Source organism: Erythrolamprus reginae, chromosome 2, assembly GCF_031021105.1.
Source record: "Erythrolamprus reginae isolate rEryReg1 chromosome 2, rEryReg1.hap1, whole genome shotgun sequence".
NCBI classification, from domain to species: domain Eukaryota; kingdom Metazoa; phylum Chordata; class Lepidosauria; order Squamata; family Dipsadidae; genus Erythrolamprus; species Erythrolamprus reginae.
Window position 1 is genome coordinate 301,441,051 of NC_091951.1, and position 20,600 is coordinate 301,461,650.

Here is a 20,600-nt window from a genome sequence, read left to right on the forward strand (position 1 = left end):
CAATTTAGCATTCTGACTAGTAGCCCATGGCTGTCTGCAAGTCAATACCCAAATAGAATGAAATAGTATAAATGAAGTTTTAGTAGACTTTTAGTAAGAGAAAGATTAAAGCTAGGTTCATAAATTGTACTAAACCACCTAGACCTTGTGATTTGGGCAATACAATTTAATCTTTTATGGTATATAAATCAAGCCACTGTAGCTTGCTTTAAAAACCATGGTTAAAAATCTCCTGAACTGCTGTTACATGAAAAGTATCCTGGAGGAACGCTCATGTGTCTCAAGACAACTTTTTTTCATATTTGAGCTTCGTGTAGCTGATAAAATGAGATAGAAGGTGGTTGGAAAATGTTACAAGGAAAAATGTGAAATTTTGGGAATGTGGTAGAGCCAGAATAGTGCTCTATACATTATCAGGAAGAGCCAATATAAATAAATTCCATCAGGCAGGATTGGAGGGAAGACATGAGTCCTTTCATAAACTGAGCTTGAAAGTCAAAGACAGATAATTTTGTATTGTTATACAGATTTAAACATTTTGTCATAGATATGGGAGGATGTATAGCAATCAAAAGTTATAAAATTAGTTGCTCATCTTGGATGTTAAGGTGTTTAAGGGATTTTAAGGGAGTATGTGTTCAAGAAGAATAAGAATTGTTGTCTTCTGCATTATATGATTCTTACACTATAAGTATCCATGTCAGGGATGTGGTTCTCTTATCTACTAGTTCAGAAGTGCACACGTCATGTTGCATTCTGGTTCTGATCTTCTATGCATGCACAGAAATTTTTGCACAGAAAGTTTGTTGTAAGCTGCTTTCCAGCAGCAGCAACCAGGGAATAGGCCTATTCTTTGGAAATAAAATATATGGCATTGTCAACATGGTTACTATTATATGCATTGTTTATTGAATATAATTAAGCATTTGACAACAATGATCAAGATAAAATTGAGTGGGATGTTGGTGTATAATCCTAATTTGCGTGCTTCTTTTAAAAATGATAGAAATTTAATTATTGCTCTTATCTCTTATAGTTCACCATCTTTTGTCATTCTTTTAAGAATTGTTATCCTATAATGTGTTTTGGTTGATTTTGATTTAAAATGTTCATTGTGATTTGTTAAATCATGGATTATAATTTAATAGGTTGAGTGAATCTGGTCACTTATAATTTATTAATGACTTATGTTTACAGATGCCATAGCTACCTAAGATATATAAAAACAGAATACAACAAAATTATATTCTCAGTAGTTCCAGTGAGCTAGCTTCTATTTTCTAAACTCTCTGAGTAACCATTGTTCAGTGATTAAAGAAGACATTAACGAAGACTTACTCAGAAAATGAACTTATTATATGTTGATTTTTTTCCCCATATTGTCTGAAAAATGGCTCTATATAGTTTTAAAAATTTGTAGCAGTTTTAAAAGCTTATGACTGTTCTGATTGTCGATTATATACAGTAACTACTCTGAAAAATCTGGATAGCTACTAGATAGCAGCAAAGAAGTAACAAAACTAATTCTTTGTAGCTATCAGCTAGATTTTCACAGCCCTAGACATGTCAAACAATTGCAAACATATGACAGTTTCTCCTGATAGAGAAGGAACTTACACTGACTTGCTGTCCTTTATTTCTAGACATCTGTCCAGTACCTCTTTCTGGAGGCCAAACCACGCCATGCCGCCCTGGCAGCAGATCAAAACTTTCCAACTACTTCTATATTTTCTTGCTGGGTCAGCTCCTCTTAGGAGCAGGTGGAACTCCTCTGTACACACTGGGCACAACTTTCATTGATGATAGTGTCCCAAAGCACAAAGCTTCAGTCTACATAGGTAAGTATGATTAATTTTTATTTCTTGAAATGTCAAATTTACCTTGAGCATCTAGCAAATTTGTTAATATGTTTTTGGATTTTTTTATTTGCATATTTAACTCCTTGTAAGGTGTTTTTTTTAAGTTGGTTGGGATACAGGATGTGTTTTTACAGTTGCTTACAGTAGGGCTATGTTCATCTTCAGGTATATGGAGGATGACCTTATCCCTAAGGCCTCAGTTCCCATGTAAGGGAGCTTCAGCCCTTTTCATGATCAGCACAAAGACCTGAAGGGGCCTTGTAAGTATGTTATACTGAATGCACTTAAAAATTCCCAAGCAAATGCTCATCTAAGTGATTTGAACATTCGTCCATACATACCTTCCCACTTCATACCTTTATATGCTCAATACAGGTAGTCCTTGGCTTACGTTACAATTGATCCCCAAATTTCTGTTGTTAAGTGAGACATTTGCAAAGTGAGTTTTGCCCCACTTACGACCTTCCTTGCCATAGTTGTTACCTGAATAACTATAGTTAGTAACCAGATTGATAAATGAATCTGGCTTCCCTGTTGATTTTGCATGTCAGAAGGTTGCAAAAGGTGATCACATGACCCAAGGAAAACAGCAACGGTCATAAGTATGAACCAGTTGCCAAGCATCTGAATTTTGATCACATGAGCATGGAGATGCTGCAAAAGTTGTAAGTGTGAAAAATGACCATGAGTCACTTTATTCAGTGCCGTTGTAATTTTGAACAGTCACTAAATGAACTATTGTAGATTGAGGATTACCTGTATGCAAAGAATTAAAGTTGGCATGTTTGAGAATGCTGCTTACCCACTTCGAATCACAAACATTGAGTTGAATACCTGCACCGGAATTATGTTTTCTCCGAGGGAGAGAGGTTTTATTGAATGGAATTGATGGAAAACCGAAAGGTGAACGGGATGATGATTCCGTCGTCAATTCCTCTTGCGGCTTTTGCTGACTGTCTTGGTGGGCACGGCGGAGGCTGGGGTGGCCGTTTGGTAGAAGGTGGAGGAGATCTTCTGGATGTAGTAGAGGGCAACTAGGGAGAAGAGTAAGCAAGTGGTGACACACACTCGATGAATCAGCCCCGATGCAAATAGGGCCAGCAGGAGACAGGAAATAATTTCAGGAAAGACCTTCGCTTGGAACCCTTTGCCGAAAATCAGGCTTTCCAGATTGTTGAAGGCGGTGAGGGAGAAAATGAAGAGGGCAGATCCCAGTAGACCCCCTTGGATTGTCAACCATTCACTGGAGGCCAATTGGCGACTGTACATTTGCATCCCAGTGAAAAGCAGCAGAGATAACAAGGAGGAAAGGACCAAAGAAATTCCAGTACTGACGGCCATAATGCCCCGCGCGATGCCCCTGCTCCGTCCGCCAAGCCAACGATCCCTCCTCGGTTTGAACCAGAGCGTCGGTCTGCTCTCCGGAATTATGTTTTCTAATGTGAGGGGTGGCACTTGGATCCTATTTTGGGAGCCTGGAAGAATTCCTTATCACATTGCAGTTGCTACCTCTCACCTGTGCAAATCAGTAGATTAGAATGAGATACTCTGCTCCTTGCAGGGTTTTGGTGTTTTTTTTAAAGAATTTTTTTATTGGTTTATTTACTAAATTAACAACAAACAAAAAATACATAAAAGAAAACGTGCCCAACACCAATAAAAACTCCACCATCATTTATAGGGTTATATTATTTACAGTAAGTTTCAATTTCTTCCTTAGCTCCGGTTTACATTTCTTTACATACAAAAAGTGATTGGAATTTATTTTTCACATTGTCGTCATAAATTCTACTTAAGATATAATTTTTCACTTTATTACATCGTGCCATCAGCTTCTCCAATTTATTTTCATCAAAGTTATTTAATCTTATTTCCATAATTTTGAAGTGGATGTGGTCCACCATGTACCAGTGTCAATTCTGGATTGTCCATTTATTGCTATCTTTCCACCCTAATACTACTACTGCTTGAGCGCTTTCCAAAGCTGCTGTTTTGATTTCTTTAAATTCTCGTAATTCCCCATATTTAACTAGTATTGCTAATTCTTTTGTAATTATCCAATTAGTGTTTAGCATATTATTTATTTCATTCTGTACTTCCTTCCAAAATTTTTGAACTTCAACACATTCCCAGAGCATATGCATAAAAACTCCTTTTATATGGCAACCATGCCAGCAATTTCTTACTTCTTTCAGGGTTGAGATTGGTTTTCCTTTCACTTGCCTAGCCACAATCAATCTCATAATCTTAGCTGCAGAATAACAGCACGTGAATACTACAAATGAATAACCAGCAAGAATAACAAATGTGTCAACTATAACAACTAGACCCATCATTCATTAATGCAGACCCATGGAAAATTCCCCAAGCAGCAAAAAATGAAGCTCTGGTGGTCCAATAAGGAAAAGGTGTCAAAAACTGTGAAAAAGAAGGAGGTTTCAGTCCTTTCAGTAGATTCTGAATTACTGCTTTCAGGTCTAGAGGAAGTTTGAAGCTTTGGAAAGTTCACTCTTCTTTATTTAGAATGTTGTGCATTCTAAACTGAAGAAAGTATTTCTGCATTTTTATCTCCTGGCAAAGGATGCACAGAATCTGAAAGAAGTTCATTATCCTAAATCATCTCTTTCTTCTAAACAGCATCTGGCCCTTTTGGAGTAAGCCTTCAGATATTGATCAGATGTCAACGTGACCTCATGACATAATTGATAGATAAATGGAAAAGCATTCCCCTAGGAATGATGTATTTATACCCCATCTTTCAGCCTTCAAATATTTTTCTATTGACTACAGAATACAGAATGGTAGAGTAAATTTCCTTTAACAGAGTTAGGACTAGGTTAAGGTTGAACTCAATATCTGGCATTTACCATAATTACATTTCTATGATGAAGATTCTTTGTGTCTTAAAAATAAGTTGTATCATTTGTCTTTAGCTGTATGTTTAATGCATTTTAAATGAGATGGTATGCTGGGAAGAACCATGTGGGAGCTGGGCCATCCTCCTCTCATTCTAAACATTGTCTTCCCTATGGTAATCTACTCGGGATGCATGAATTTAACATTCTCAATCTTATATTGCCTTACATATTTATACAGTGGATATGGGATCCAACATGCATTTTTGTGCTCAGTATACAAAATGCAAACTATTATCTTTCCTGCAGGAATTGGATATGCCATGTCACTGCTGGGTCCTGCCATTGGCTATGTTTTAGGAGGACAGTTGCTGAATGTCTATGTTGATTTCAATCGTAATATAAGGCAAGGACATTTTGTTTTTCATCTACATAAATAAGAAAGTACAATTATTTTCTTCATAGTAAGGCATCATCTTATCCTTAAAGTCTTATCCTAACAGTTCATCCAGAAATATATATATTTTAGTTACCTAAAATAATTTTAATGGTAGCTGCTCTGTCGGGCTCTCTGGTAGACTCCTCCCAAAAATTCACATGTACAAATTTCAGACACACACACACACGTTTGAAAATTCAAAACAATGTTCTTTATAATGAAAATTCACTTAAACTAAGCCCTCTTTTGGTATAGCAAAGAGCATTCATGTCCAAACAAACTGGTAATTTGTACAAGTCCCTTATCAGTTCAGTGATACTTAGCTTGCAGCTGTGAGGCAATTCACAGTCCTTCTTCTTTCACAAAGTGAAACACACTTTGCTCTGGTTTAGTTTCCAAGCGGGGAAAAACCAGCACACAAAAGGTCAAAGTCAGTAAAACAGTCATGAAACACAATGATCAGATAATCCTCCACAATGGCCAAACCCACAGGCTGCTATTTATAGCAGCCTCACTAATTACCACAGCCCCACCCAACCACAGATGGCCTCATTTTCTTTGATAATAATCTCTCAGTTGTTGTTGCCTATGCATCGCTCTCCACATGCGTGGCTGTATCATTAACTCTTGTTCTGAATCCAAGGAGGAGGTAGATAATTGATCTCCTTCTGAGCTGTCTGCCACACTCTCCTCCTCCCTGTCACTCATGTCTTCTTGGTCAGAGGAGCCTTCATCAGCAGATTCCACCAGGGGGGAGGGGGGGAAACAGGCCTGCAGCATGTGGATGTCTCCCCCACATCCACAGTCCTTGGGGCAGGAGCTGGGCCAGAGCTAACCACAACAGGTAGCAGAGATGGGTTTCAGCAGGTTCTGACCAGTTCTGGAGAACCAGTAGTGAAAATTTTGAGCAGTTCAGAGAACTAGTAGCAGAAATTTTGAGTAGCTGGGAGAGCCAGTAAATACCACTTCTGGCTGGTCCCACTCCCATCTATTCTCTGCCTCCTGAGTCCCAGCTGATTGGGAGGAAATGGGGATTTTGCAGTAACCTTCCCCTGCAGTGGGGTCAGAATGGAGATTTTACAGTATCCTTTTCCTGCTACACTCACCAAGCCACAACAAGCCACGCCCACCAAGTCACGCCCACAGAACCAGTAATAATTTTTTGAATCCCACCATTGGTTGGTAGGGTTTTTTTTGGTAGGGATTGTTTTTAATAACCAAGCACTGATTTGTATTTGGGAAACCTGAGCAGCCACTGAATGTTAAGCAATTTTTAATCAATTTGCTAGATGTAGATTATGATTGTTGTTAGATTGAGGTCTATGTGAAGAGATATACATGAAGCCATTTATAATAATAATAATAATAATAATAATAATAATAATAATAATAATAATAATAATTTATTAGATTTTTATGCTGCCCCTCTCCGAAGACTCGGGGCGGCTCACAACAACGATAAAAACAATATTATACAGGCACAAATCTAATATTAAAAAAAACTAAAACCCCTATCATAATTAAAAACCAGACAGCACATACATACCAAACATAAATTATAATAAGCCTGGGGGAAAGGTGTCTCAGATCCCCCATGCCTGGTGGTATAGGTGGGTCTTAAGTATTTTACGGAAGACAAGGAGGGTGGGAGCAGTTCTAATCTCCGGGGGGAGTTGATTCCAGAGGGCCGGGGCCACCACAGAGAAGGCTCTTCCCCTGGGGCCCGCCAGACGACATTGTTTAGTCGACAGGACCCGGAGAAGGCCAACTCTGTGGAACCTTATCGGCCGCTGGGATTCGTGCAGTAGCTGTGAAAGGCCAGCCAATTTACTTCATGAAGCAGTCTGACTGCTTGAGCCTTGAGGCTTGTTTGGGCCTCTGCTGTGAGAGAAGCATCCTCTTAGCCTTGTTTTTTTCCAGTTTTGACTAAGACTAGGTTTGGAAAGGAAAACCTTTATCATATGTTAAAGTAGTTCCAGACTGGGCAGCTTCAGGATACATTGTAGTTAATCCCACTACTTGTGGTGAAGCTACACATTCTGAAACCACTTCAGTCAGTGTTGTAAATTTCTCAAAGTTTTTTCTTCTACCTTGAGCTCTGATGAGGAAAAATGAGAAAAGAGGCTGTTCTCTTTTGCTTTATTTTATGTATGGTGCTACTTTTGACTCTTCCTTGAAGCAAAACAGGTTTCTGTAGATTGGAACAATAATACTTAATTAAACTCATTATTACCTGAAATACACTCAATTTTCCATAAAACAGCACTGTTATTTTGTATAAGTACATAAATATGGGAAGAAGGCAGCACAGTTGAATAAATAAGCTAAAATGTATATTTTATCATTCTGTATTTTATCATACAGAATAGCTTTTCAAAAGGTATTGTTATTTAATTCATAATGCCTCTGTTAAATATGTGTTCACTCAATAATATTATTCTAGCGTAGACCTCACTCCAGAAGATCCACGCTGGGTTGGAGCATGGTGGATAGCCTTTGTGATATGCAGCTTCACTACATGCCTTTTGGTAGCACCATTTTCATATTTCCCAAAGCATTTGCCAGGTAAATAAGTATTTCAAAATGTACGCAATTAGTATAATGCTAAATATATTGAGCCTTAGCTAAATTGTTGGGATTCCTAAAGTTATAGTATAAAACAGTACAGAATGGATGAATGGATGGATTGTACTATAATAAATATTCTGGGATTTGCCACTTTCATAAAGTTCATTCCATCCTTCCGAAGTGGGTAAAATGAGGACCCGGATTGTGGGGGCAATATGCTGGCTCTGTTAAAAAGTGCTATTGCTAATATGTTGTAAGCCGCCCTGAGTCTAAGGAGAAGGGCAACATAAAAATTGAATAAATAAATAAATAAATAAATAAATACATTCTTACTGCAGTAGTGTAATTATATGAAGAGGGTAAGGTACAAAGTAATAAGGCCTACTCTAAGAGAGAGAGAGAGAGAGAGAGAGAGAGAGAGAGAGAGAGAAGACAATTACTAAGAGAAACACATTGATCAGTTGGATACAGACAATGAAGTCCAGACACTTATTTCTAAGAGAATGTATGTATTGAATACCAATAAAAATAAGGATGTATGAGGAAAAACTTGATAGTCTTTCAATCTTTGATAAGAAAATCCTTGTTTATAAACCTTATTCTTTTACCAATGTTTGAAAAAAAGAAATGACAAGAATCAGACTTTCAAAAAGATCTGAGAAATCCCTTGGATGTCCTGATCTAAGGGAGAATTTTCCTGTGGCACAAAATCAAAGTTCCTCAAGGCAAAGCTTTGTTTTGAAATCCCCATTTCTGCTTTTCAGTAGACAAAACCGGTTGAACAGGGAGAGGGAGACTCAATCCATTTTTGGATATTATCCAATCTTACTTAATTACAGCTGGTAGCAATAAATGCTACCATAACTCAATGACCTATGGTGATTCCAATCTAAAATCTGCTTTCAACAAAATTAAATACCGTCTTTTACATGTTTTTTACCTTTATGCCATAGACTGATTTTCTGAAACTCTTTATCCGTAACATACCAGTGATCTGAACAAGCAAAGGAGTACCTAGACCAGGGGTGTCTAACTTGCACCATCATGGTGGTGTGATGTGATGTATTGGGAAGTTTTGCCTCTTGGCTAAACCAGTTGGGGGCAGAGCCAGATGTGATGCAGCTGGCCTATGGGCCATGACTTCGACACCCCTGACCTGAACAATTGAAAAGAAGGACAAATGGGTGAAAAGGGGGAATAGACTAATTATTTAACTTTCTTGACATCTATAAAAAATTCCAGTGCAAATCTACAAAAAATAAAATAATAAAATAAATACCCCTAGTTGTACATGTATAGGAACTTATTTTTCCCAGTATCAGGTTTTCCAATGGCAGCCATGTTCTAGAGTCAGTAAGGCAAAAGCCTTCGGAATGTAACTAATTAAAGTCTTGTCAATTCCAGGCAGCAGAGCAAACCTGTTGAAAAGCACTCTTCAATTAATTAAGGTTACAGAATAGAGCTTTTTAACATGACCTTAGCATTTATTAAGGAAACACTGTACCATGGAGAACAGTTGTTATGGAAGACTGACAATGCTTGATTTTAAGGCTATGCCTCTCTGATAAAGGACATAAAGACAAAAGGGAGGAATGTGCTTTTATTTAGCTGTTCGTCATGTCACATGGTAACTCTTTTGCTGAAAGTCTAGTAACACTATTAATGCATTCTGTTAGTGCATTTTTCAGGAAGATGAAACTATTTTAAGTGGGAAATATCTGAAATTATAAAGAATACAGATTTGTGGCCAATCAGACAAACTTACTAAAATTAGTAACCAAATTACAGCTGCTTTTCACAAAATGTAAGTACTTCTTGAAATTACAATTGCTTTTTTTTTCAAAAGTAAATTATTTCTTTTTCTAGGTACAAGCAAAATACAAGCAGAGAAGATTTCCGAAGCACATCATAGTGGAAAAGATATGTCTGAATATACTGGGAGGAGTATTAAGAACTTTCTGATGGTTCTCTGGGTAACAAAAACCACACATTCAAATCAATGTCTGTAGTTAATTTGAATCTGGTCACATTTGGGAGTCATTGTGTCAATAATACTTGCAAGGCCTCATTAACGGAATGCAACAAGGGTAATAGCATTATTCAATGTTTGAAATGGTTAGATAAAGCAGTGCTTTACATTCTAAGCAATAAATGATTAAAGCCAGATTCAAACATCAATTTCAGTAGTGTAGATTTCCTCACCTAGGTTACTATCACTTATTTGAATATGGATTTTTAACAGTCAAAGAGCAGTGAGTGGAAGGAGAATTGCATTAGTAAAAAATGCTTTGAGAAGGAAATGAACATGCTGCTCCTAAGCTCCTTTAAGTCTCATGGTGGCTTTATATACACGTACAGGGGGAGAGAGGCAGCATACAAATCTAATAAATAAATAAAAAATAAATAAATAAATAAATAAATAATGATAATTATTATTATGATGATGATGATGATGATGATAATAATAATAATAATAATAATAATAATAATAATAATAATAATAATAATAATAATATAATTTAAGCCCACAGTCATATTTTATACGTAACTGAGATTTAGGCTAAAATGATCACCAAACAGAACAGTGAGATCTATAATGAATTGGTCAAACTTAAATAGAGAAGATTAAGGGATATATGACAGTGAACTTCAAATTCTGAAGACCTTTCATGGAGAAGATGGAACAGAGTTATTTTATATGATTCTAGATGTGAGCTCTAAAAACAATGTATGGAACTAATAGGGAAGCAGATTTGGCAAAGTGTTAAGAAGAAATGCTTAATTACAAGGTCTGTTGTAGGACAAGTTATTGAGGAGTGATGGTGGTGCAGTTTGCTTCTGTTTGAAAGGTTTATGCGCAAGACCCCTGTCTTTGGCGTTGACAGATGTTTGGATTTTCAACAACATGTGTGTGCAATAAAACAGCTGCCACAAAGAGGTGTCCAATCACAAAATACTCATTAACTACAAAATGAACAAACAAACAAAAAACAAAAGATTGCTCCCCATTATCTGTCATCCCATAGATAAAACCCTATCAATTCAAAACCTTTATAACAAAGCACTGAGGTGTTGCAGTCATCTATTCTTATTTCCTAAGTATGCCTATTTGGCCAATACAAGATTGACAAGTATTTTTTGGGAAATCCAAATGATGCTAGAACCCGAGAGTTTACTTGCAGATATAATTTCTTCTTTTTTATTTTTTTAAAAAAGATCTCAAACCAAACCAAAACACAAGACCAAAGCTTCTGATAAGTGCCAGAGGAGTTGGCATTGAGAATACAATTGCTCTTCATTAGAGCACATTCCTAATGGGAAGATCTAGTTGAAGTGGAATAAATTGCTTCAGAAAGTTGTAAGGCATTTAAATAAAGACCATCTGTTAAGGATGGTGCATTGCAAGATTCCTGAACTGTAAATGGTACTTTAAGCAAAAGACTGAACTAAATGCCACCCAAGACCTCTTGCAGCTCTAAAATTCAATTATCCTTTGATTTTAAATGGATATTTGATCACTAAGACACATTATTTGAAAAATAAGATAAGTAAAACGCATAATAAAAAGGATAAATGTATTAACCATAAATAATAACTTTTATTACCCAGTATATCTTTGCAGATTACATCAACAACTCTAATTGCCTGTTCCATTTTATGGCCACTCATCAGTAGCTAATAATGTTTGTTTTCACCACTTCTTGAGGGCCGGTTAGATACTAAATTAAATGATTTTAAAATTAAGAACCAGCTAAGGGATGAGTTTGACAGTTTCCTTTCCTTTCATGCCCCTGCAAACCTTGATAGAAATCATAGCCGTTGGCTGTTTTCATCAGCACAAGCAGAAAGAAGCTGACATCCTCATGATAATTTCTGATGCCAGTAAAAGCTTCTGTTCAAGAAAACAGGCAACAATATATATTAATCTTACTAAGTTATTACAAGGGGGTAACTCCACCTAATATCCTAGCTCAGCCTATATGCTGTGCCTAGATGAGGAAATGACCAATTGTTTTTGGTTTTCATGCATGCACTGGAGTCAAACCAGCCAAACTATATTTATAAAAGTATATAGTGATACTTCGTCTTACAAACGCCTCGTCATACAAACTTTTCAAGATACAAACCCGGGGTTTAAATTTTTTTTGCCTCTTCTTACAAACTATTTTCACCTTACAAACCCACTGCCGCCTCTGGGATGCCCCGCCTCCGGACTTCTGTTGCCAGCAAAGCACCTGTTTTTGCGCTGCTGGAATTCCCCTGAGGCTCCCCTCCATGGGAAATCCCACCACTGGACTTTCGTGTTTTTGTGATGCTGCAGGGGAATCCCAGCAGCGCAAAAACGGGCACTTCAGCTGACAAAAGGGGTGAATTTTGGGCTTGCACGCATTAATCGCTTTTCCATTGATCCCTATGGGAAACATTGTTTTGTCTTACAAACTTTTCACCTTAAGAACCTCATCCCGGAACCAATTAAGTTTGTAAGACAAGGCATCACTGTATTTATAAAAAGAAGCCTCCAACAACTTGTTTGTGCCCAAATGTCTACACATTTCAATATTAGCATTCTAAAGCAAATATCATCTTTTGTGATGATCAGTTGAGACTCTAGGAGATTTGTCAAGACTGGTAGCTCTAAGGCCTATAATTTGCTTAATTTTAAAAAACCAAATAGAAAAGGAAGAAATAAGAGCAAAATGTTGAGCTAATGCAATTCTTTGTATATAAAATAATTCATTTGTATGGGGTTATTGTCACGGATGTTAAGAATGACTCTGGGTAAACTGCCATGTTTCAGTCACAAATCCTGTCTTTTTTCTATCTTTGTTTGGCCACCCTTTGCTAACTTGTACAAAAGCCAAGATTAGGTATTATTCAATTGCATCTTGACATCTTTATCTCTTTACAGGATCAAGGAAGCAAAAATAATGACTCACATATGTGGAAAATCAACAAAAAGGATAGCTGATAGGGTTTCTTTTTTGTTGATTTTTTTTAAAAAAAACCCAGAATATTTCTGAGGTTTATTCATAAATATATCCAAGGTAGTCATATGCAAAAGGGATAAATATTATTTCTAGAATGGTTTAAAAATGAATTCTAAATCTCAAATCAAATTTTACTAGTTGAAACTCAGGATATAGATTCAAATAATTGGATTAATCAGCATTATAATAGGTAGACCTGGAGTCTTTCTGGCCAAATAGCCCACTAAGAACATATTTTTCTTCTAAATGTGCTCTTGTTTTTCATTGAAGATATGGAGAAGGGAAACATTTCTAATAGTTTTAAAATGATAGATTGAATAGCAAAACTGATGTAATGAAAATTTGTTCTGAAAATAGACTGTAGACTACTTTGTGGCATAATCTAAGCAGGCACTATATATGTTAGATAACATTGATTTAAGAAATCAAACTAAACTATGTAGGAGGAACTTAACCAAACTTCCTTTTCTAGATGCTGCTGAGAAATCCTGTCTTGATGTATCTTGTAATAGCAGCTGCATTAGAAGCTTTGATCGCTACTGGTTTTGCAACTTTCTTGCCTAAATTTATAGAAAATCAATTTGGATTTACATCTAGCTATTCAGCTACTTTAGGAGGTAATGTATTTGCTTCATTCTACACACCATTTTAATTTTGTTAATGATGGGATTTAATACTTGGGGAAAAAGGAAAGTAAATAATGGAAAGAAAGGCTAGAGTTTTAAGAGTTTTACTAGAAAATATCCTATTGAATTCTGTGAATTTTATGTCTGGTGAAATTTTTCTTTGATAAACTTATCAGAATAACCTGAGAATCCAAGCAATGTCTACTATTTTTCAGGCTATTCTCTCTTGAGAGGCACTGAATCATGTGTATGTGTGTGTGTGTGTGTGTGTGTGTATGACAATCCACGTGCCCAATTCACCTAGTTGCTACAGGACAACCTATCAAGGCCAACTCACCACAAGCCAACTCTCTGCATATATCAATATCAAAGAAACAGTAGAATAGAATCGTTGAAGAAAGGATGTAAAAGGAGGGACAGAATAAAATGTCAATGGCAAAAATTAAAATATTTTTTATTTATTTTGAATGATGATCAGAATTGTTAAATTGTCTACCAGCAAGTTGGCCTACAGTAACTTGGCTATGGCAAGTTGTCCTGGAGAAAGTTATCCATGGTGAGTTGGCAGCAGTGAGTTAGTTGTGGCAATTTGTTCCATTCTGGATTCAAAATAGGGAGTGAAGGAAGGCTAGATCTCAGTTGATAAAGTGTTTCAAGTAGGCCCTAAAAATTTCAGATTTGGTTTTTGCTTTATGCATATTGTTGTGTTTGTTTAAAGAAATACAGAAAATCACTGATTGGTTAAGACGCGGCTAAATTTAGGTTGCCGCCAAAAACAAACGGTTGTCAGTAAAAAAGCCCACGCATTAGCCGTTGTCCTTGTTGGGAGTTGCTATTGAGAGGAACAGTTGGTTGTTGTATTCTGGAAATAAATAATGCTTTAAACAAACAGAAGTCTCCGGTGCAGTGATTTAACAGTGGCGACGAGGATAAGAGGATTTTTTGAATTAGTTTAAATATTTATTTCCAAGCTTGCCTTTCCATTTCTAGTAATCAAATTGGGAAAAGGATACAGTTTCTAAAAATAAAAAATAAAAGGTCGGAAACTGCTCAGCAGAGTGTCCCCATAAAACTCAAATCAACACAGGAGGCAGCAGATAGAAAGATAGTGTTTTTTAGGATGCAACATATATTGTTGTGGTTTCTATTTGTATTGGCTTCTCACAAAGAAAGAAATCCCCCTTAAAAGGATACTTATAGTTTGAGAAGCTACCATTTCTATTAGGGAGAAGAGTTGATGCCCCATGCAGTCAGTCAGATTCTTTCTGGCTCTTGAACCTGATTGTGATGCTTGTTTGAAAAATGGCTCCAGGGAATGGAGGGGGTTTTAGGTGACACTGTATGAAGAATCTTCTGTCTTTCTTTCTGGTTGTAGTAGTCAAACTACTACTCTACAATAGCACTGTGGTCTCCTGGCTAATGTAACAAGACCATGTGCTAATTATAATGATACTGACAAGTTATTTTTTTTTTAATATAATCCACTATTCCAAAAAAGCCCTCAGGGAGAAATTAGGAGCATGCACATTTATTTTTGCAAATGATTTTTAGCATTGTAAAGCAAAAAGTGCATAATTTAGAACATGTATTTTGCACTTCAGGTTGTAAAATACTTCTAATAAGGTTGGCAAAAAGAACTATAGATTTAAAGAAAACCAGGTTTGATAGTAATTAGATTGCATAAATCCAATACAGTATAGGTAATTTTCAACTGCAAAAAGACAATGATAACATTGAATAAAACAAGTGACGATGACAAGGATTGGGCCATCTTTTCACATCTGGTTCTGTGAGCTATCAGTTAATCTTTTCTAAGAACCCAAGCAAACAAGCTTTCTGTAAATGAAATTATTACTCTGATAACTATTTTCCTTTATTTTCTTTTTAGGACTTGTCTTAATTCCTGGAGCAGCAATTGGCCAAATCATAAGTGGTACCTTAATTTCCAAGCTGCAAATGAATTGCAAAAATATAATCAAGTTTATTATTGCTACTTGTACATTGGCACTGCTATTAAACATAGTGTTTGTAGTTGCTAAATGTGGGAATGAACCATTTGCTGGTGTTTCTGAAACATATAATGGGCAAGTATATGATTAAAAGTTTTTGTTAAAATATATAATGGCCACAAGATGGTGAATTAAATCAAACTTTCTTCGGAATTCATTTTATGTTTTGTACATTTCAGATATAATGAGACATAAAATTAAAATTGCTCATATTGATGCTCATATGAGAAAAGTGGTATCATACAAAACAGAAAACAAATTAGAAGACACAAGACAAATAAAACAGCTACAATTGTATTCATTATACATCATGAGAGCTTATTGTTTTTGTGAATCAATTCACTTTTAATTCACATGTTTGTTTTGTAAATTAGTCCTCATTCATTCTCCCAATGACACTACAGGTAGTGCTCAGTTAACAATCCCTCCTTCATTATCCATTCGAAGTAATGACAAAGCTGAACAGGTGGGAGTTATAATCAATCCTCAAAATCTTTAAAAGCTGCCCCAATACTGGTAGACCTCAATTTACAATTGAGTCCAAAATTTTATGTTGCTAAGCAAAACATTTGTTAAGTGAATTTTTTATGGGCTTTCTTACCACAGATGTTAAGTGGACCACTGCTGTTGTTAACTTAGTAACACAGCTGTTAAATGAATCTGGCTTCCCCATTGACTTCACTTGTCCAAAGGTCAGAAAAGGTAGTCACTGGGACACTTCAACCATCATAAATAATAGCCACTTGCCAAGCACCTGAGTTTTGATCAACATGACCATGGGGATGTTGATATGGTCATAAGTGTGAAAAACGTCACTTTGTTCAGTGCTGTTGTAACTGAATGACCAATAAATGATCTGTTGTAAGTTGAGGACTATTATTATTATTATTATTATTATTATTATTATTATTATTATTATTATTATTATTAATTGGATTTGTATGCTGCCCCTCTCCGCAGACTCGGGGCGGCTAACAACAATGATAAAAACAACATGTAACAATCCAATTAATAAAACAACTAAAAACCATTATTATAAAAACCAAACATACACACAAACATACCATGCATAACTTGTAATGGCCTAGGGGGAAGGAATATCTTAACTCCACCATGCCTGGCGATAAAGGTGGGTCTTGAGTAATTTGCGAAAGACAAGGAGGGTGGGGGCTGTTCTAATCTCTGGGGGGAGTTGATTCCAAAGGGCTGGGGCTGCCACAGAGAAGGCTCTTCCCCTGGGGCCCACCAAACGACATTGTTTGGTCGACGGGACTCGGAAAAGGCCAACTCTGTGGGACCTTATCGGCCGCTGGGATTCGTGCGGTAGAAGGTGGTTCCAGATGTATTCTGGCCCAATGCCATGTAGGGCTTTAAAGGTCATTACCAACACTTTGAATTGTGTCCGAAACCGATCGGCAGCTAGTGCAGGCCACGGAGTGTTGCAGAAACGTGGGTGAATCTAGGAAGCTGCACGATGGCTCTCGCGGCCGCATTCTGAAGTTTCTGAACACTTTTCAAAGGTAGCCCCATGTAGAGAGCATTGCAGTAATCGAACCTCGAGGTGATGAGGGCATGAGTGACTGTGAGCAATGACTCCCTCTCCATATAGGGCCGCAACTGGTGCACCAGGTGAACCTGGGCAAATGCCCTCCTCGCCACATGACTGGGTAGACTACCTGTCTACCCAGTCATGTGATCACAATCTGGGCACTTGGTTTATACTTATGATGGTTGCAGTGATCATATGACCTTCCCTGTTGCCTTTCCTATTGGAAAAGTAGGGTTGCTGATTGCTTAGGTATGTCACCCCATCCACACATTCTCCCTGAACTTGCTGCACTCACTCTGAAGCTTACCACCTACATGTCTACCCTCACACACTCCACCCAGCAACGACCATTCAACTATGTTCATGCCATGCCTACACTGCTGCATACACTTTCTTATGCCCCTCCACGAATCTTACTGTGCTCGTATTGTGCCCCTCTGGCTACTTGCAGATCAGGAATAGTTTTCATTTACCTTCGTTACCAGTTCGCAAATGTGAACATGCATGCTTTGCTTACATGTGATGCCTCTGAACAGGCAAATGGCATTCTGTGCATGCACAGAGCCTCGAAAATGTGAATAAATGGGACATCATTATGTCTGGGCAGATAGGCAGGGCCACCCCCAGTCTCCATTACCAGTTTGCCTGAACCAGATAGAACCGGCTGAATACCACCTCTGTTGCAGATCCTTATGCACCCTCTTCCACCCAGCAGCAGTCATCCCAAGCCATGCCTCACTTCTGCCACACTCCCCAGCCCCCAATTCATCCCCTTGCCCCCATCTTGCAGCAGCTACCAGCTGCTTGCTAACTGCCTGAGATTACAACATCCAGGTGGCTCCTCCCCTGAGTTTGCATGTTGAAAGCCAGTAAGAAATTGTGAGAGATGCTCTCTTAATGATTCATGATCCTCACTTAATAATGACAAAATGGACTATAGGTATTGCCATTGATAAGGGGTTTGATCATGCGCCATATTTTATGACCACGTTGCTTATCAATAAAAATTCCAGTCTCAATTACCATCATAAGTCAAGGGCTGACTTAGAAACCACCTCCGTGAACTTAAGTAGTCTCCCATTTCTTTATGAAATGAAGAATATAGGGTTTAAAAAAAAAAAATCCTTGCATGCACATTGCTGTGACTTTTGAAATATTTAACTCCAATTGTTCATGGTTATTAATGAATGAAAACATGCTATTATGGAAAAATTATTTATTTTATATGTTATTTCTCTGTTTCAGGACAGGCACGTTATTAAACTTAACAGCACCCTGCAATGCCCATTGTAGATGTTTGCGTTCAGACTTTTTGCCCATCTGTGGTGCAGATGAAGTCCAATATTTTTCTCCATGTTATGCAGGATGTACTGCTGTTGTTCCTCAGAAACAAGGAATAAAGGTATGGCCACTTTATGTTTTGAAAGAGGATGCTCACTCTACATCAAATCTAAGTTTGGAATGTTAAAAATGATTTAGTCATGTGCCTTGTTTGATTTTTTGATTTTGATTTTATTGGATTTGTATGCCGCCCCTCTCCATAGACTCGGGGCGGCTAACAACAGTAGTAAAACAACATGACAATCCAATACTAAAACAGTTAAAAACCCTTATTGTAAAACCAAACATACATACAGACATACCATGCATAAAATTGTATCTCAGTTCCCCCATGCCTGGCAGCAGAGGTGGGTTTTAAGAAGCTTACGAAAGGCAAGGAGGGTGGGAGCAATTCTAATCTCTGGGGGGAGTTGGTTCCAGAGGGCCGGGGCCGCCACAGAGAAGGCTGTTCCCCTGGGTCCCGCCAAGCGACATTGTTTAGTTGACGGGACCCGGAGAAGACCCACTCTGTGGGACCTAACTGGTCACTGGGATTCGTGAAGCAGAAGGCGGTCCCTGAGATATTCTGGTCCGGTGCCATGAAGGGCTTTATAGGTCATAACCAACACTTTGAATTGTGACCGTAAACTGATCGGCAACCAATGCAGATTGCGGAGTGTTGGTGTAACATGGGCATATTTGGGAAAGTCATGATTGCTCTCGCAGCTGCATTCTGCACGACCTGAAGTTTGAAATGTATCAATCAGAATACAGCTGGGAAATAACTTTTTAGTTCTAATTCAGCCCCCTGCTCAAGCAGGAGATCCTATACCATTTCAAACAAATGACTTTCCAGTTTCTTCTTAAAAACCTCCAGTGATGAAGCACCCACAACTTCTGAAGGCAAGCTGTTCCACTAGTTAGTTAATTGTCCTCACTTTTAGGAAGTTTCTCCTTAATTCCAGATTGTTTTTCTCCTTGATTAGTTCCCATACATTGTTTTTTGTCTTGCCTTCTGGTGCTTTGGAAAACAAATCATATTGATATAATTATCAAATCAAAATTAGCAGTCTATTGCCCTTTGGGCAAGTCAGTAGCTAACTTGGACCACTTGGAAAAATAAAAGAAACAGACAAGAAAACCAGACAGTAATAAGGGGACATAGAAAGACAAATGAAACAACCAACCTCAGAAAATACCAGGAATTTAATGTATTCTTAATATTCTATGTTGATGTAAATGGAAATTCGACAACAGAAGGACAGCTATTTGGATTTTAAAGAAAAGATCCATATATGAAAATGGATATCATACCTAGAATTTAAATGTGGTGCCATTGGTTTATTTAAGGGCCACTGAACTGGCAGAACAGATATTTTGATATGAAGGAAGATCCATGAACACCAAATGTTCCATAATTACTACTACTACTACTACTACTACTACTACTACTACTACTACTACTATTATTATTATTATTATTATTTAGATAATAATAATAATAATAATAATAATAATAATAATAATAATAATAATCTGAAGAGGGACGGCACAGAAATAGAACTTTTAGAAATAGAACTTGCTATTAAAACAAATTATATTTAATAGGCTGAATAGTTACATATTCAATCTTGCTACATGTTGTCCAGTAGTGGGATGTAAATCCCATCGCTACCAGTTCACTTGTTTGCGCATGCACACAATGTTTCTGTGCATATGCAGGAGCGTACTGGGTGAAGCCTCCTGCCACCGCTGTTACTGGTTCGCCAAACTGGGTGCAAATTACTGCTGATAGTATCTGTATATATCTGTAACATTTTGAAATCAATTTATTTTGCTGTTGAATGGTCAATTAATTTGGAACAAATTATTTACTTGTTTATCTGTATTTTTGAATGCACTATTTATAGCACTACAGCAATTGTTCCTGTGTTGTGAATCCCATACTTGAAATTGGGAATACCTTCCATGGAGCCACTTCTGGAAAATGTAAATCTAAGTGCACAGTCCTGCCTTGGTTCCTTAGCTTCTTCTTTTTTGCGGTTGTTTTTACTTTTATGGCAGTTACACCAACAACTGTGGCCATTCTCAGGTAGCTATAATGCTGCTTTTTATCTTTTTTAAATTTTGTAAAATGCAATACATTATAGCAATTCTTTTTTTAAAAAAACAATGAACTTGTTTCTTCCACAATCCCTTTGCGAACATACCAAACTATTTGTACAATGAGGAAATTATTTCCATAATATACAAATGAGAAAACCTGAGTCTGATTCCTGGTGCTAGGGCATTCTGAGAAATTAAATTGACAACCCAATGCTGACGAAAGTGTTCAAGAATGCAGAGATTAGCAGTAAATCTCCACAAAAAAGTACTGGGATGTCCAG

The 20,600-nt window shown here is 37.2% G+C and overlaps 2 protein-coding genes across 2 annotated transcripts in view; one reads left to right on the top strand and one right to left on the bottom strand.

Annotated features, from left to right (window-relative positions):
- The window catches only part of SLCO4C1 (solute carrier organic anion transporter family member 4C1), a 43,023-nt gene that overhangs the window by 17,091 nt on the left and 5,332 nt on the right, over positions 1–20,600 (top strand). The window contains exons 3-10 of the mRNA XM_070742977.1: positions 1,644–1,838; positions 5,024–5,120; positions 7,597–7,718; positions 9,588–9,694; positions 13,182–13,326; positions 15,224–15,419; positions 18,139–18,295; positions 20,124–20,305. Coding sequence (XP_070599078.1) covers positions 1,644–1,838; positions 5,024–5,120; positions 7,597–7,718; positions 9,588–9,694; positions 13,182–13,326; positions 15,224–15,419; positions 18,139–18,295; positions 20,124–20,305 — 1,201 coding nt within the window. The remainder of the gene's footprint in view (positions 1–1,643; positions 1,839–5,023; positions 5,121–7,596; positions 7,719–9,587; positions 9,695–13,181; positions 13,327–15,223; positions 15,420–18,138; positions 18,296–20,123; positions 20,306–20,600) is intronic.
- On the bottom strand, positions 2,775–3,272 carry LOC139162525 (dolichyl-diphosphooligosaccharide--protein glycosyltransferase subunit KCP2-like). The gene has a single exon (XM_070742979.1). The coding sequence runs from the start codon at positions 3,198–3,200 to the stop codon at positions 2,787–2,789; it is 414 nt and encodes a 137-aa protein (XP_070599080.1). The 5' UTR covers positions 3,201–3,272; the 3' UTR covers positions 2,775–2,786.

Coding starts and splice junctions, on each gene's coding strand:
- LOC139162525 (XM_070742979.1), bottom strand. CDS start 3,200: ATGGCCGTCAGTACTGGAATTTCTTTGGTCCTTTCCTCCTTGTTATCT.